The 13,892-nt window shown below is 56.3% G+C and overlaps 6 protein-coding genes across 6 annotated transcripts; 2 read left to right on the top strand and 4 right to left on the bottom strand.

Annotated features, from left to right (window-relative positions):
• Positions 1-871: 871 nt before the first annotated feature.
• PG986_013865 (uncharacterized protein) lies at positions 872-2,114 on the top strand (the record flags this gene model as incomplete). The annotated part of the gene is made up of 4 exons (XM_066850087.1): positions 872-1,099; positions 1,176-1,261; positions 1,376-1,818; positions 1,885-2,114. 4 exons carry the CDS (start codon positions 872-874, stop codon positions 2,112-2,114), a joined length of 987 nt encoding a protein of 328 aa, XP_066694230.1.
• Positions 2,115-2,369: 255 nt separating this feature from the next.
• On the bottom strand, positions 2,370-2,749 carry PG986_013866 (uncharacterized protein; the record flags this gene model as incomplete). Its single annotated transcript, XM_066850088.1, has 2 exons — positions 2,370-2,638; positions 2,677-2,749. 2 exons carry the CDS (start codon positions 2,747-2,749, stop codon positions 2,370-2,372), a joined length of 342 nt encoding a protein of 113 aa, XP_066694231.1.
• Positions 2,750-2,772: 23 nt separating this feature from the next.
• PG986_013867 (uncharacterized protein) lies at positions 2,773-3,271 on the bottom strand (the record flags this gene model as incomplete). The annotated part of the gene is made up of 2 exons (XM_066850089.1): positions 2,773-2,962; positions 3,177-3,271. The coding sequence occupies 2 exons, from the start codon at positions 3,269-3,271 to the stop codon at positions 2,773-2,775; spliced, it is 285 nt and encodes a 94-aa protein (XP_066694232.1).
• A 1,221-nt stretch (positions 3,272-4,492) lies between these two features.
• On the bottom strand, positions 4,493-5,554 carry PG986_013868 (fungal specific transcription factor; the record flags this gene model as incomplete). Its single annotated transcript, XM_066850090.1, has 2 exons — positions 4,493-5,322; positions 5,401-5,554. The coding sequence occupies 2 exons, from the start codon at positions 5,552-5,554 to the stop codon at positions 4,493-4,495; spliced, it is 984 nt and encodes a 327-aa protein (XP_066694233.1).
• A 643-nt stretch (positions 5,555-6,197) lies between these two features.
• PG986_013869 (structural maintenance-chromosome 4) lies at positions 6,198-11,057 on the top strand (the record flags this gene model as incomplete). Its single annotated transcript, XM_066850091.1, has 2 exons — positions 6,198-7,313; positions 7,368-11,057. The coding sequence occupies 2 exons, from the start codon at positions 6,198-6,200 to the stop codon at positions 11,055-11,057; spliced, it is 4,806 nt and encodes a 1,601-aa protein (XP_066694234.1).
• A 757-nt stretch (positions 11,058-11,814) lies between these two features.
• On the bottom strand, positions 11,815-13,646 carry PG986_013870 (uncharacterized protein; the record flags this gene model as incomplete). The annotated part of the gene is made up of 5 exons (XM_066850092.1): positions 11,815-12,011; positions 12,591-12,693; positions 12,745-13,101; positions 13,571-13,579; positions 13,626-13,646. 5 exons carry the CDS (start codon positions 13,644-13,646, stop codon positions 11,815-11,817), a joined length of 687 nt encoding a protein of 228 aa, XP_066694235.1.
• Positions 13,647-13,892: the final 246 nt, after the last annotated feature.

A 13,892-nucleotide genomic window follows, 5' to 3' on the forward strand; every position in this document is an offset into this window, starting at 1 on the left:
GGCGACAACATCAGTTGCGATATAGAAGTCAGACGAGAGATAGGGGACCAAGGGACTTGGGGACCTGGGGAGCCTGAGCATGAAGAACGTTTTTAGCTGTCACGGCTGTCGGCACTCTGAATACGAACTTGTTTTCGGCCCTGGACCCTGAGGCACAGCACTACAGCACTGGCGAGTCCCCGCATTTCGTTTCTTTCTAGGGGTCTGACAGGGGTTGTATTTTAGGCACCCAATTGAGAGGCACGCGCCTACACTCAAGCTTGGAACATCTCAGATCAATTGATCTCGAATGCAGCCAGGCAGCTTTCGTTATGTGCACGTTGTCGGTCGATACTCATGCAGGTGTCTATCTCCGTGATCTCTTCATTCGGTTATTCTTGGTTCTCTATCCACACACCAATGTTTCCATCTCCGTAAACTATCTGAAGAGGACAGACCTCAAGTCCAATATTTCCATTCCCAATGGAACGGAAAAGCCCCCGTCGCGCACGGAAACACCGGTGGATCAATCGGGCCATGTACGCCTCGTATACGGGCATCCACACACCAGCTGATAATAGAATTAATTACCGCTGTTTTTTAGCTGACGGTAGACTTTAGCGGCTGACATTCCCATGCAGCTCTCTGTCAGCATCGTGCGACGGCTGAAGGCAGCCATATAAAGCGAATGCGGCGGCGCCTCAAAAGGCGTCGCTTGCCACGATGATGATGACGGTGTCTCATGTCCAATTTCTTCGCCCTGCTGCTGCTATAAGTGCCCGAAGCTTTCATCATCACCATCGCGACGTCGACAATAGTAATAATGCATCATCTCAGTCTCTTCACGCTGGCAGCGTCATGTCTTTCGGTCTTGGCGGCGGCGGTTCCAGTAATGCCCGGCGAGCCCATACCCAGCGAACCCGCGGCCCCGAAGGTGTGCAGGAATCCGCCCAAGCGGCTCGAATGGCGGCAGATGTCCAAGTCGCAGCAGATGTCGTACATTGACGCCGTCATGTGCTTGACCATGACCGAGTCCAAGTCGGGGATCGCGAGGGCCATCAATCGCTTCGACGACCACCAGGCCGTCCATAGCGTCCAGACGCCCAACATCCACTGGGTCGTAAGCTTACCTACCTACTCTCTCGTCCACTCGTCGCTGGCGTTGAAACCTGCCGTCTTTCGCTCACACTCTGCAGGGCCATTTCATGCTATGGCATCGCTACTTGGTAGCGACATACGAGAAGGCGTTGCGGGAAGAATGCGGATATGAAGGTGGCCAGCCGTAAGTTGTGCCCCATTTCATCTCCTGAACCACTGCCCCAATTCCGATCTGCGATGTGGACCGAGCACCCCTCTAGAAGCATTCCCCATCGCTAACACGTGTGAGGATTCTCAGATACTGGGACTGGTCCCTCGACGCCCGCCCCCACGATCCCGACTCCTTGTCCGCCTTCCCCGACACCGTCTTCGGCCCGGGCGCGTACTCCTTCGGCGGCAACGGCGACCTCGTCGCGCCCAGCCCGGAGCAGAACCCGCTCAACCTGACGGGCGGCACAGGCGGTGGTTGTGTAAGGGACGGCGCCTTCACGCCCGACCGGTTCCGCGTCAACTACGGGCCCGACCCGGGCTGCCTCAAGCGCGACTTCGTGCCCTGGATCCTCAACTCGTTCGCGGACCCGGCGCGCGTGGCGGAGGTGCTGGACCAGCCCGACTATGCGTCCTTTGCGCGCAGCGTCGAGAAGGTCCCGACGTTTGACCAGCCGAATATTCACGGCAGTGGGCATTTCGGGGTCGGGGGTGTGTTGGGGACGATTGGGAATGCGGAGAACAGCCCTGGTGGTACGTTAGTTCTGATCCCTTCGGGTTGTTGTCCTTGTGTTTTGTTCTGAACTGACCGTTATGTAGACCCCCTCTTCTACCTGCACCACGGCAACCTCGACCGTGTGCTGTGGATGTGGCAGCAGAAGGACCCCGAGACTCGGCTGAACCAGGTCGGCGGTCCCGTCGTCCCCTTCGACTACGGCGGCCAGAACGTGACTTTAGACTTCACCGTCAACCTGGGGGTACTGGCCGGCGACGCGACGCTCAAGCAATTATTAGATACCCAGAGCGGGGTGCTTTGCTACACTTATTAGAGTCACACTTCATGGTTATGGGAGCTCGGAGTTGGGGCGCTAAGTTCAATTGCTCATTTCTCTGTGCCAAACGTCCGCCCGTTAACTGTGCCCAATCGCTGTGATACAAGTAAACGACTGTTCGATGTGCGCTATACTGAGTGTCTACCAATTCGCCGAAGAGATATTCGCTACCCGACTAGCGGGACTGAAGTAACGACATGAGCTTGCCGGCTCGCTCAAGTAGCCTGTTGATCTGCACACCTTGCTCCTCGATCAGCCCAAGTTGCTCCCCGTTCTGCCCGAGTTTTGCTCCGTGATCAGTCTATTTGCCTCACTGATCTGCGCACCTTGCGCCCTGATCCGCGCATCTTGCGCCCTGTTCAGCTCGGATTGCACCCTGATCCGCGCATCTTGCGCCTTGATCCGCGCATCTTGCGCCCTGATCTGCTCGTCTTGCGCCCTGATCCGCTCGTCTTGCGCCCTGATCCGCTGGACTTGCCCCTGATCCGCTCGTTTTGCACATTCAACCGCCGAACTTGTTCCTGTTCGGTAATGTAATGGTCCAAAATGAGCGAATTACCGATGATGAAGATCAGAATCGGCCACAGACGGGCCATCACCTCCCGCGGCACGTCCTCTCGCAATTCGAGCATGATGAAGGCAACCATCGTGCTACCTAACACTCCCCCGACGACGTACAAAGGGTTCCACCCCACATGTTGGTCGAGTAGCTGTGCGTGATATCGGTGGCGGGTGCTGCAGGCGAAGCTGTATCGCCGACTTCGTTGAGGTTGTTCTTGATGGCAACGGTGGCTATGGGAATGCTGCTGGCGGACATGATTGATTGGTGCTCTGCAGGCGCGGCTCTGGAAACAGTGGCTACTAATGGGGAAAACTCAATTGAAAGATGGTTTGTCTGGAGATGCTTGTGTGTCTTGATGATAAAGAAGATTGGATGATGCTTGGGTTGCAATAATGTAGACTGTGGTTGTAGCAGAGATGTTGGAGTGATGATGAAGATGGTCCAGCAGAGAAACACTCGGACTTGAGGTAGCCAGACAGATGGATCCATGACCTTACCCAAAGGCCTGTTGGTGACTGCCGCATGTTTGGTCGAGCGCTGCTCTTTCGACCGTCATGGCGATGGGACGGTCCTTTCCTTGAGTTGTGGCCATGTTGATATGGGAGTGCGCAGGTAGGGGCGCCGCAGGAGAAAAGGATGTACCTGCTCAACGCACGATGGGAAGCAACTGTCGTTCAATCGTACTTCCCGAACCCTTGAGTGTTGGAGGTATAGATATTGGGATCGACGCTGCTGCCACGGCTGTTTAGTAATTGAAAACTTGAAGCGTTGAGAAATATCCAAATGTCGCTTCCGCTTTCAGCGTCTCTTCGATGACCGAGGGACATGAGGATGCTGCGTCGGTGGCATGGTGCTGCTGGCGTTCTTGCGAAGCAGCGATTGGCAAGAGAACATCATGTGAGCATATTTCCCTTCCCGTGCTATGCTTTCGCAATTGAAAGCGTCGCGGCTGCTTGCTTCGACGAGGCGAGACGCCTGTATCCGAAGAAGGACTATTACAGCATTGCAGCTTCCTTCATTCAGTATGGGCGGTGGTGTACAATTGCGATCTGGGGGCAACAACTGGGCATATCATGGGGTGTCAGGCAATCGAGCTGGATCGTACATGGAATCAATGTTGGAATCTCCAGACTGGAGGTGTGAAACGATGCTATTATCTACCTATGGAAGGTGCAGCTCAAATAAAAAAGCCTCATGGAAAAGGAGGTTCACACGGTCGATACATTAACTAAAAGTAGAGATTGCATGTCACGATATATCCGTCGATGGCTTGAACAATTCCACAGATTCTCTACCTACAGTTGAATCCGATGTGGTGTAGTGGCTAACATTACACGCTCTCATTGCAGATCCGTGTAGCCCGGGGTTCGATTCCCCGCATCGGAGTCAAATCTCTTTTTGCTAGTTTTTCTGACATGTCCCATTTTCAGGAGAGAGTAGCAGATCGAGATACGGTATATAATAAACGCAGGCGTCAGAAGCAGATTTGTCGTGCTTCGCCCAGTGGTTCTTCTTTTGCAAGACGAAGGATTGTAACTACATTCTGGAACCCATTATGGTTGGCTGTTTTGGAGCAATGGATCACCTGCTCAGGACCCGACTAAGCCGATCTGCAGTGAAAGGCGCACGCCCAGGGATGCTGGCAACTGTTAGAGGCTATCACGAAATCGGTAAATGCATACCGATAGGGAAACACGCTGCAGTACAGAGTCAGAGGTAAAGTGACACAAATCTTCGAATTATGGCCTCAGGGGCATGCTGATTACCATTGCTCCCGCAAATCAGACCACTGAATTTTACCTAAACGCCAACGCTATGCAACTATAACAAGGTCCATGATGCGCATTCCTCCACTGGCAAGTCCATCAAGTCGTCGGGCGGTTGAAGAGATTTCTAAGCCCTGCCGCCACTGCCCACCTTGAAGCCCTCCATGACGGTCCCCCACGACCCCCTTCTCGCCCGCGCTGCTGACCTGGCCCACGGCGATCTGGCGCATCATCAGCGTGTCCTTGGCGACCTTGAGCTTCTTGCCGGCGCCCGTGGTCAGGAAACTCGTGAACCAGCCCTCCTCGACGGCGTCGAACGGCAGGGCGGCCAGCTCGCACGCGCGCTCGGCCGTCTCGGCGCCGCGGCGCTCGTCCAGCACGTCGGCGACGAGGCGCTGGAAGAGCTGCTCGCGCATGGCGTCTGGCCGGGTGCGGGAGAAGGCGAGGGCCTCGGACACGTTGGAGCGCACCATGGCGTCGAAGAGCAGCTCGATGGCCAGCGGACTCTTGAGCACCGGCTGCACGGTGTGAAAGTAGGCCAGCGGCAGGGTGTAGTCCTCGTCCGGGCTGCCGTGGCGCACGAGGGTGGTGACGATGTCGTCGGCGAACTCGGCCTGCAGGCTCGGGTGGGCGAGGTGCTCGAGCGCGACGGCGTAGGCTTGGTGGTCCATGTTCCAGAGGCCGCGCATGAAGATTTGGTACTTGGTCGGGACGCCGGCGCGGTGGGCGAAGGAGTCGGCCTGGTCTTCGTCGAAGTCGAGCAGGATGTAGAAGATGACGGAGAGCTTGTGGTGGTCCTCGATCGAGCTGGACCCGGTGATTTGCTCGTGCAGGTCGCGGAGGACTGCTTCGGATTTGGGCGGGTACATTTTGCTGGCTAGAGGTAGGCAGACACGAGACGATTAGTTCAAGTAGATCTACACGGTATGTACCATAGAGCTCGTCGGCGGCATACCTTTGGCGAAGCCCAGAGCGGCAAGGACTTTGTCAATAAAGAGGACGCCCCCGAGGGTGCGACGGTGATTGTCGGCCTCTTGTAGGGCTTTGCGGCCGTAAGGGAAGCCGTCCATAGATCCGAAGACCCGGTCGAAGTTGGTGTAGTCGATCATCTTGGGCGGTGTTGAGGCGCGAGAACTATCGACGACAGGAAGCCAAATGCAGAAACAGGTTGTTGATCGACCTGGGGATTGGATTGAAGTGGCCTCAAATGTATGCGAGACTCTCTACGTCTCTGTCTCTTTCGCAAGCTGAAGTGAAGATGCGCCGGCCTTTCTCCGGGATAAAAGAGAGCAAACAATTGACGATTGCAGCCAGCAACAGGCAAAGACAGTTGAAGCTTGGCTGCTTGGGCACGCGAATGACCGACAGCTTAGCTACAGTAGACGCGCTAAAAAAAGTTGGGCTGGATTTTAGGCGACGACTCAATTAAGCGACAGGGGAGAGTCTGAGAGAGGGGCGCCTTGTCTCTGCTGATTTGGCGGTCTGGTGGGGGGTTCATGTTTTTGTTTACTTTGGATGCCAAATCAGATCGGAGCCACTGCCACCACTGCCTGCCACTGCCACTAGGTTACAGGCACCTTGGATGAAAACTGTCTCCGCCCGCCCCAAATCATGAGAAACGTCCAGTTTCAACCACCAAGACACCACGCCGACCACCACTAACCCACAGGTCCAATTCCCCCGCTCAGCGCAAGTCCGAGTCGCATTTTGCTCTGCCTCTGATTGCATTTTGCGTGCGCACCATCGCAGACAATGTCCGGACGCCCCTCCCGCCGCGCGGCTGCGGCCCGCCGTGCCGTGATCGAAGAATCCTCCGAGGACGACGGCGTCGGCGACACCACCGGCATCAAGAAACAAGAGGACGACAGCGAGGATGAATTCTCAATCGCACCACCACCGCCGCCACCCACCCGCGCCCCGCGCAAGTCGACTGCCGCCAAACGAAAGACCGCCGCCTCCGCCGGCGCCTCCACCACAACCCGCGCCCGCAGAACGCGCAGGAGTGCCGCGCCCTCGTCGGCAGAGCCCAGCGAGATATTAGATGCCGACACGACGTCTACCACAGTCAGGTCCGCGCAAACAGACGAGATAGCGGAAGAGCCTGAAGTGGAAGAGCCGGTCAAGAAGCTGCCAGTTCCGCGCAAGAGGAAGACCGCCGCAAAGACCGCTGTCCCGCGCAAGGCCTCCAGGAAATCGGAAACCCCGGAGGTTCAGCAGCCACCGCCAGATGTTGAACAGACGCCGGCACGGTCAACATCCGAGGCCCCTCAGGAAACACCAGCACCTCCAACATCGGAACCCCCTCAGGAGACCCCGTCTGCTGCTCAAATACCCGACCCACAATCACCACAACCGACACCCCAGTCCACCATGCCGCCAACATCAGCGCAGCCGCCCGCTACGCCCTTGCCCGACAACAAGCAACTGAAGAACGAGACGCCTGCCACTGTCAAGCATATCAAGACTGGGGACGAGACACCTGCTACCGTGAAACCGATCAAGGCTTTGGACACCATCCTCGAGAGGCCCATGGACATTGTTTTGAAGTCGCGATCCCAGATGACCGTGCCCATACCAGAAGAGACAGGACCCAAATCTCGAACAGTCATCAGCTACCTTATTCTTAACAACTTCAAGAGTTACGCCGGGCGACAGGAGGTTGGCCCCTTCCATGCTTCCTTCTCTTCCGTCGTCGGACCCAACGGTTCCGGCAAGTCCAATGTCATTGACTCCCTGCTGTTCGTCTTTGGCTTCCGAGCCAGCAAGATGCGACAGGGCAAAGTCTCGGCCCTCATCCACAATTCGGCCCAGTACCCCAACCTGGACCACTGTGAAGTCGCAGTCTACTTCCAAGAGGTCATGGACCTGGTATGTGCATTTATCCCATCAGAGAATCGATAATTATATGCTAACTGTTGATAGCCCGGTGGCGGTTCCGAAGTCGTGCCCAACTCACAGCTCGTCATTTCAAGAAAGGCCTTCAAGAACAACTCTAGCAAATACTACATTGACGGCAAGGAGTCAACGTTCACCATCGTCACGACGTTGCTCAGGGATCGTGGCGTTGATCTGGACCACAAGCGTTTCCTGATTCTGCAGGGTGAAGTCGAGTCCATTGCGCAAATGAAGCCCAAAGCAGGCAACGAACACGAAGACGGTCTGCTGGAGTACCTCGAAGATATCATCGGTACTTCCAAGTACAAGACGCCGATTGAGGAGTCAGCCACCGAGGTCGAGACCCTGAACGAAATCTGCATGGAGAAGAGTGGCCGAGTTCAGCACGTCGAGAAGGAGAAGAACAGCCTTGAGGACAAGAAGGACAAGGCACTCGCCTTCATTCGCGACGAGAACGAGCTCACTCTGAAGCAATCCGCCCTCTATCAGCTCTACATCAGCGAGTGCAACGACAATGTAAATGTCACCGAGGAGGCCATCAACCAGATGCAGGCCCAGCTGGACGACGAGCTGGAGAAGCACCAGGGCAGTGAGCAACACATCAAGCAACTGCAGAAAACCTACAGCAAGGGCAGTAAAGAGTATGAGGCTATGGAGAAAGAGCACCAAGCTTTGGCCAAGGAGGTCGCCAAGTTTGAGCAGGAGCGTGTCAAGTTTGACGAGAAACGCAAATTCCTGACAGACAAGCGGAAGAAATTGGAGAAAACCATCGCTAATGCCGAGAAGTCTTCAACGGAAGCTGACGAGACGATCGAGCAATGCACCGAGGAGATTACGACCAGTACCGAGCAGATTGGTGCACTCGAGGAGACCATCCAGGAGGAAGAGGCCGAGTTGGCAACCATCCGTGACAGCCTGAAGGGCAAGACCCAGGTGTTCTCCGACCAGATTGCGACCAAGCAAAAGTCCCTGGAGCCATGGAAAGACAAGATCAACCAAAAGCAATCCGCCATCGCCGTTGCCCAGTCTGAGCTGACCATCCTCGAGGAGAAGGCCAATGCCGGTGCTGTCGCCCTCGAAGAGATGAACGCGAAGATTACATCCATTGCAGAAGGCCGAGAGGCAAAGATAGCCCAACTTGAAGAATGTGAGAACGAAAAGGCACAGCTGGAGAAGGAAGCGAAGAAGGTCGAGTCCGATCTCGCCCAATTCGCATCCAAGGAGCACATCATTCGCAACAAGGTCTCGAACGCGCGCCAGAAGGCCGATGAAGCTCGGTCGAGTCTCGCATCCAACCAGAACCGTGGTAATGTTCTCACTGCGCTCATGCGTATGAAGGAATCTGGACGTATCGATGGTTTCCACGGTCGCCTGGGCAATCTCGGTGCCATTGACCCGAAGTACGACGTTGCCATCTCAACCGCCTGCGGTGCTCTTGACAACTTCGTGACCGACACTGTCGAGGCCGGCCAGCAGTGCATCGAGTATCTGCGCAAGACGAACCTCGGACGCGGAAACTTCATGTGCCTGGACAAGCTGCGAGCTCGGGGTATGGACGCGATTCAGACACCCGAGAATGCGCCGAGGCTTTTCGACCTTGTGTCTGCCAAGGACGACAGGTTCCGTCCTGCTTTCTACCATGCTCTCCAGGACACTCTTGTGGCCAACGACCTGGCTCAGGCAAACCGGATTGCCTACGGTGCCAAGAGATGGCGTGTTGTTACCCTTGCTGGTGAGCTGATTGACAAGAGCGGTACCATGTCCGGTGGTGGTAACACTGTCAAGAAGGGACTGATGTCCAGCAAGCTTGTGGCCGACACGTCTAAGGAGCAAGTCACCCAGCTTGAGGAAGACCGTGATGTCTTGGAGCAGAAGTTCCAGAAGTTCCAAGACCAGCAGCGAGAATTGGAGTCTCGTCTGCGGTTTATCAACAACCAGATTCCTCAGCTTGAGACCAAGATGCAGAAGCTCAACCTCGAGATCCAAAGTGCCGAGAAGAACATAGTCGATGCCAAGAGGCGCATCAAGGAGCTCGGCAAGGAGCACCAGCCATCCCAGACTGACGACAACCGTGCTGCAGCCCTGCAGAAGGAGATCGCCAAGCTGGAGAAGGAGGTCACGAAGCTGCATTCCGAGACGGAAGATGTCGAGGCCGAGATCAAGGAGCTCCAAGACAAGATCATGGAGGTTGGTGGCGAGAAGCTGCGAGCGCAGCGCGCCAAGGTCGACTCCATGAAGGAAGAGATGGCGTCCCACAACGAAGCTATCTCGGCCGCCGAGGTCAAGCGCGCCAAGGCCGAGAAGTCCAAGACCAAGCTCGAGAGGGATCATGCCAAGGCAACTAAAGAGGTCGACGCCGCCATTCGCGATCTGGAGAAGCTCGAGGCCGAGGTCGAGAATCAAGGCGAAAAGTCTGAGTTGCTCCAGGGTCGTGTCGACGAGGCCGAGGCCGCTCTGACCGAGAAGAAGGAAGAGCTGGCCACCATTAAGGCCGAGCTTGATGAGAAGACGACGGAGCTCAACGAGACCCGGGCGGTCGAGATCGAGATGCGCAACAAGCTCGAGGAGAACCATAAGGCTCTGGGAGAGAACCAGAAGCGACTCCGATACTGGAACGAGAAGCTCAGCAAGCTCCACATCCAGAACATCAGCGACCTCGAAGGCGCCCCGGCTCCCAAGAAGGCCGATGGGGCTGACGCTAGTCAGATCGCTGAGGGCGCCGAGGCCGCCGAGGCCGCCGAGGGAGAGCCTACTGAGCCTATGGAGGGCGAGGAGCCAACAAAGAAGGGGGACAACGGAGACGAGGCCGAGGATGACGAGGATGCAGAGGGTGAAGACGAGGACGATAGTGACGAAGACGAGGCGGAGACTAGCAAGGTGAATGCTGGCGATAAGACGAGAGGACCTGATGAGCTTCCACGCTTCACTGATGACGAACTCAAGGACATGTCCAAGGAGAGGCTCAAGGCCGAGATTGCGGCCCTCGAGGAGAAGGTCCAGAACGTCAACGTCGACCTTGCTGTTCTGGCCGAGTACCGCCGCCGTGTCGAGGAGCACGCCAGCCGGTCATCCGATCTCGCCACCGCCGTCGCGCAGCGCGATGCCGCCAAGAAGCGCTGCGACGACCTGCGCCGACTCCGCCTGGAGGGCTTCATGGAGGGTTTCAGCACCATCTCCCTGCGCCTCAAGGAGATGTACCAGATGATCACCATGGGCGGTAACGCCGAGCTCGAGCTGGTCGACAGTCTTGACCCCTTCTCGGAAGGTATCCTGTTCAGCGTGATGCCGCCCAAGAAGAGCTGGAAGAACATCAGCAACTTGTCGGGTGGTGAGAAGACACTGTCCAGTTTGGCGCTGGTCTTCGCCCTGCACCATTACAAGCCGACGCCGCTTTACGTCATGGACGAGATTGACGCTGCGTTGGATTTCCGTAACGTGAGTAACGAACCCCCTCAGCTTACCCTACCTATGCTAACATATCTACTCAATCAGGTGTCTATCGTGGCGAACTACATCAAGGAGCGTACCAAGAACGCCCAGTTCATTGTCATCTCCCTCCGAAACAACATGTTCGAGCTTGCCGCCCGTCTGGTGGGTGTGTACAAGGTCAACCACATGACCAAGAGCGTGACGATCGAAAACAAGGACTACATCAACCGACCGGTGCCTGCGTCTCAGCGGCCTGCCGGTGGTGGTATGACTATGACGGCGGCATGAGAACGTGGTACATGATTGCATGATGAACGCGTGGGAGGTTGTTTGAATTGAATCCGGTGGCAAACGACATGGATGATTCTATGGTTGTGTATACGAATGGATAGAGGAGATGTGCTTGGATACCCCCCAACTTTGTCTTTCTGCACCCGGCCATCCCCTGGAAGCGAAAAGGGGGGGTGTTGTTGGGTTTTGCGTTAGGTGGCAGGGATGGATTGGTTTTCTCTCGGCTGTCGGTGGGAGGGATGCGTGTTGGACTTTAGCGGGCGCGTGTGCGTCTCATGAGTAATGATGGTATATGCTCTGTTGGGTTTACGGGAAACGATACTTTTCTAAATGAAACGTTTGATGCTACGTGTGTCCGAAGACTGTACTGGGTTTGGGGATGGGCTAGTCTCTTCGTATTCAGCTTCTTGATCTGACCGAGACTTTCATCCACTGTTTGTGCCATTGGTGGGGTTTAGAGCTCTGCGGTAGCTCATGTCATTACCTCTTGAGGGGAGGCCACCTCTCGCCGGTCATCAGCAGTGGTACTTTTCTGGATTAAGGGAACAATTTATCAGTACCATCTATGTATCGTACTGTCGTCCGGCCACGCCCTGCAGAAGCGACATATCTTGTTCCAGAACTTCAATCAGCTCCACATCGCGCCGGCAGAACTGGCCGTGAGGCGACCAGTCGGAGGAACTGAAGTACGAGTAATGATCCCGCTGTTTCCTATGTTCCCCCCGCCATGCAAGGCAAATGGCCAATCCATGGACTAGGCATTCGGCTTTGGGTGGTCCTTTGCCATTTTGGATAATCCGGCGATAGGCATACGATGCATCGAGGGCCATGTCGATTCGTGCTTCGCTTCCTTGAACGTCCCGTCGGCCCACTGTCCAACCCTTCGAACAATGCGCCGCATACTTGCCGCAGTGCGGCGTAGCTTCTTGACCTTGACCTTGGCTCGCTTACCTGCCCATATATCACTATGCCACACCTTTTAGTGCCCAGACCAGCGCCCAGACCGGAGTGCAGTCATCAGTGCAGCCATGCCCGACAGTTTTGAGACACGCCCCGATGGGCGCGAGAGCTACGAGCATCGGAGAAAGCTTCAGAACAGACAGGCACAACAACGATATCGTAAGCCATGAAGAGAAACCCATCGTCTCGCCTGCTGGAAACGGCTGACTGACCCCGCACAGGAGAGAAGAATAGACAGCGGAATAGAGCTGGCAAAAATGCGTTCCATGCTGAACCGGATGCCGTTGGGCAGCCTGGTTATGAGAATGTTGACGAGTGGCTGGCATGTGCCAACATCAATGCCGGCCCCCAAGCAGATATGGGCTACGGAGGTCTGGCAGGCATGGAAATGGCCAGGTACGATAACACAGATTGCGAGAGCTACGATGGATGTGCTCGAGGTCACTCCAACATGCACATGCACGCGCCCATGGCGGCCGAACAACAGGAGTCCAGTGCAGGGAGCGGAATGGGACTCGATGGCTTCTGGCCGAAAGACAACCTGCAGACAACCACCAGCCTAAGACGTACCTCTCCTCCCGTATTGAGCCGTAGCCAATCGGGCTTCGGGCTTGCCAATGACCTCGTTCACGCGAGCGGAATGGTTGGAACGGGCCCAGCCGCCTCGGGCTACCTACAACACTCGCCTGGTATGCAATCCCACACTGCCACAAGCGCATCCGACGGCTTTACTCCACCCGAGACGCGGCCCCAGACGAGGAGGAACGCCGGGGGCCGGTCTCGTCCCCGCGTGGCCACCACGTTCTCCTCCTCGTCGTCGGTGTACAGCCATCGCCTGGTCTGCAAGGCCAAAGGCCTCGTGACGGAGATGGCGCACCTGTACGACATCGGCGTCGACTTGGGCATCTTGCAGCCCGACGAGGACTACGCGGAAGACCTGGAAGACATGTACGAGCGCTTCCTCGCCCTTTCCGCGCCCGCGGTGGACGTCTCCTCCATGGCGAGCAGCTCCGCCGGGTCCGGCAGCGAGCCCAACAGCGGCCATCCGTATGACGGGGTCCCCCGAACCGACTTGGGCCACCTGTGCACAGTTCGGGGGCTGAAGGCTAGTCTCTCGCCGTCTTCGCAAAGTTTCCATGCAGGCGGGTCCGCCCATAGGAGTCGACCGTACCCCAGGCAGCAGCAGCAGCAGCAGCAGCAGCGCCGCAGGCGCGCGGACACAGCCCCGCCTCTTTTCGCATGCAAAGCGACGGCGGCAGGTGGAAGAGATGAGGCGGAGGAACCCTCGACGTCGATCGTTGATGAAAATGGCCGCACATGGGACGGCTTTCCAGGACACTGTCATGGGATGGCGATAGACGATAGATAGGAGGAACTACCTGGCTCCTGTGGCGTATCCACACATGTTTTGGCCACAGGTGGAAAAGGACCAGGAGCATGTACCCCCTGCAGGTAGTATGCGGCGCAGTACCGGATCTGACGGACCTGCCAAACCCGGCATGGTCTGCCGGATTGCGGATTGATGGTATGGTGCAACGGACTCCACTTACCCGCTGTATCTACTTAGACATGTAGATAAGGCGCAATAGGGACACGTGAGCTTACTCTGCGCCGCACGTCAGCCATGGTGTCGGGCCATAATCGATCACATACATGGAGATGGATCTGGAAGATAAGGAAAGAGGATCAAAACAATATCATCGCCCGACGCCGGGAGCCTTCCGTGGCCCAGGATTTGGGCTTCGAAAAAAGGGGATAGTATGGGGTGGTGAAATGCTTTGCTTGCCAGGTAGTCCGAATGACAGGGACTTCAATTTGACTGTACTCGCTGGCTCCCCGATTGCCGGAAAGGGGAAACTGCAGATATGAAAG

This window comes from Apiospora aurea (assembly GCF_038362705.1).
Source record: "Apiospora aurea strain CBS 24483 chromosome Unknown utg000009l_segment0_segment0, whole genome shotgun sequence".
In the NCBI taxonomy this organism is placed as follows: Eukaryota; Fungi; Ascomycota; class Sordariomycetes; order Amphisphaeriales; family Apiosporaceae; genus Apiospora; species Apiospora aurea.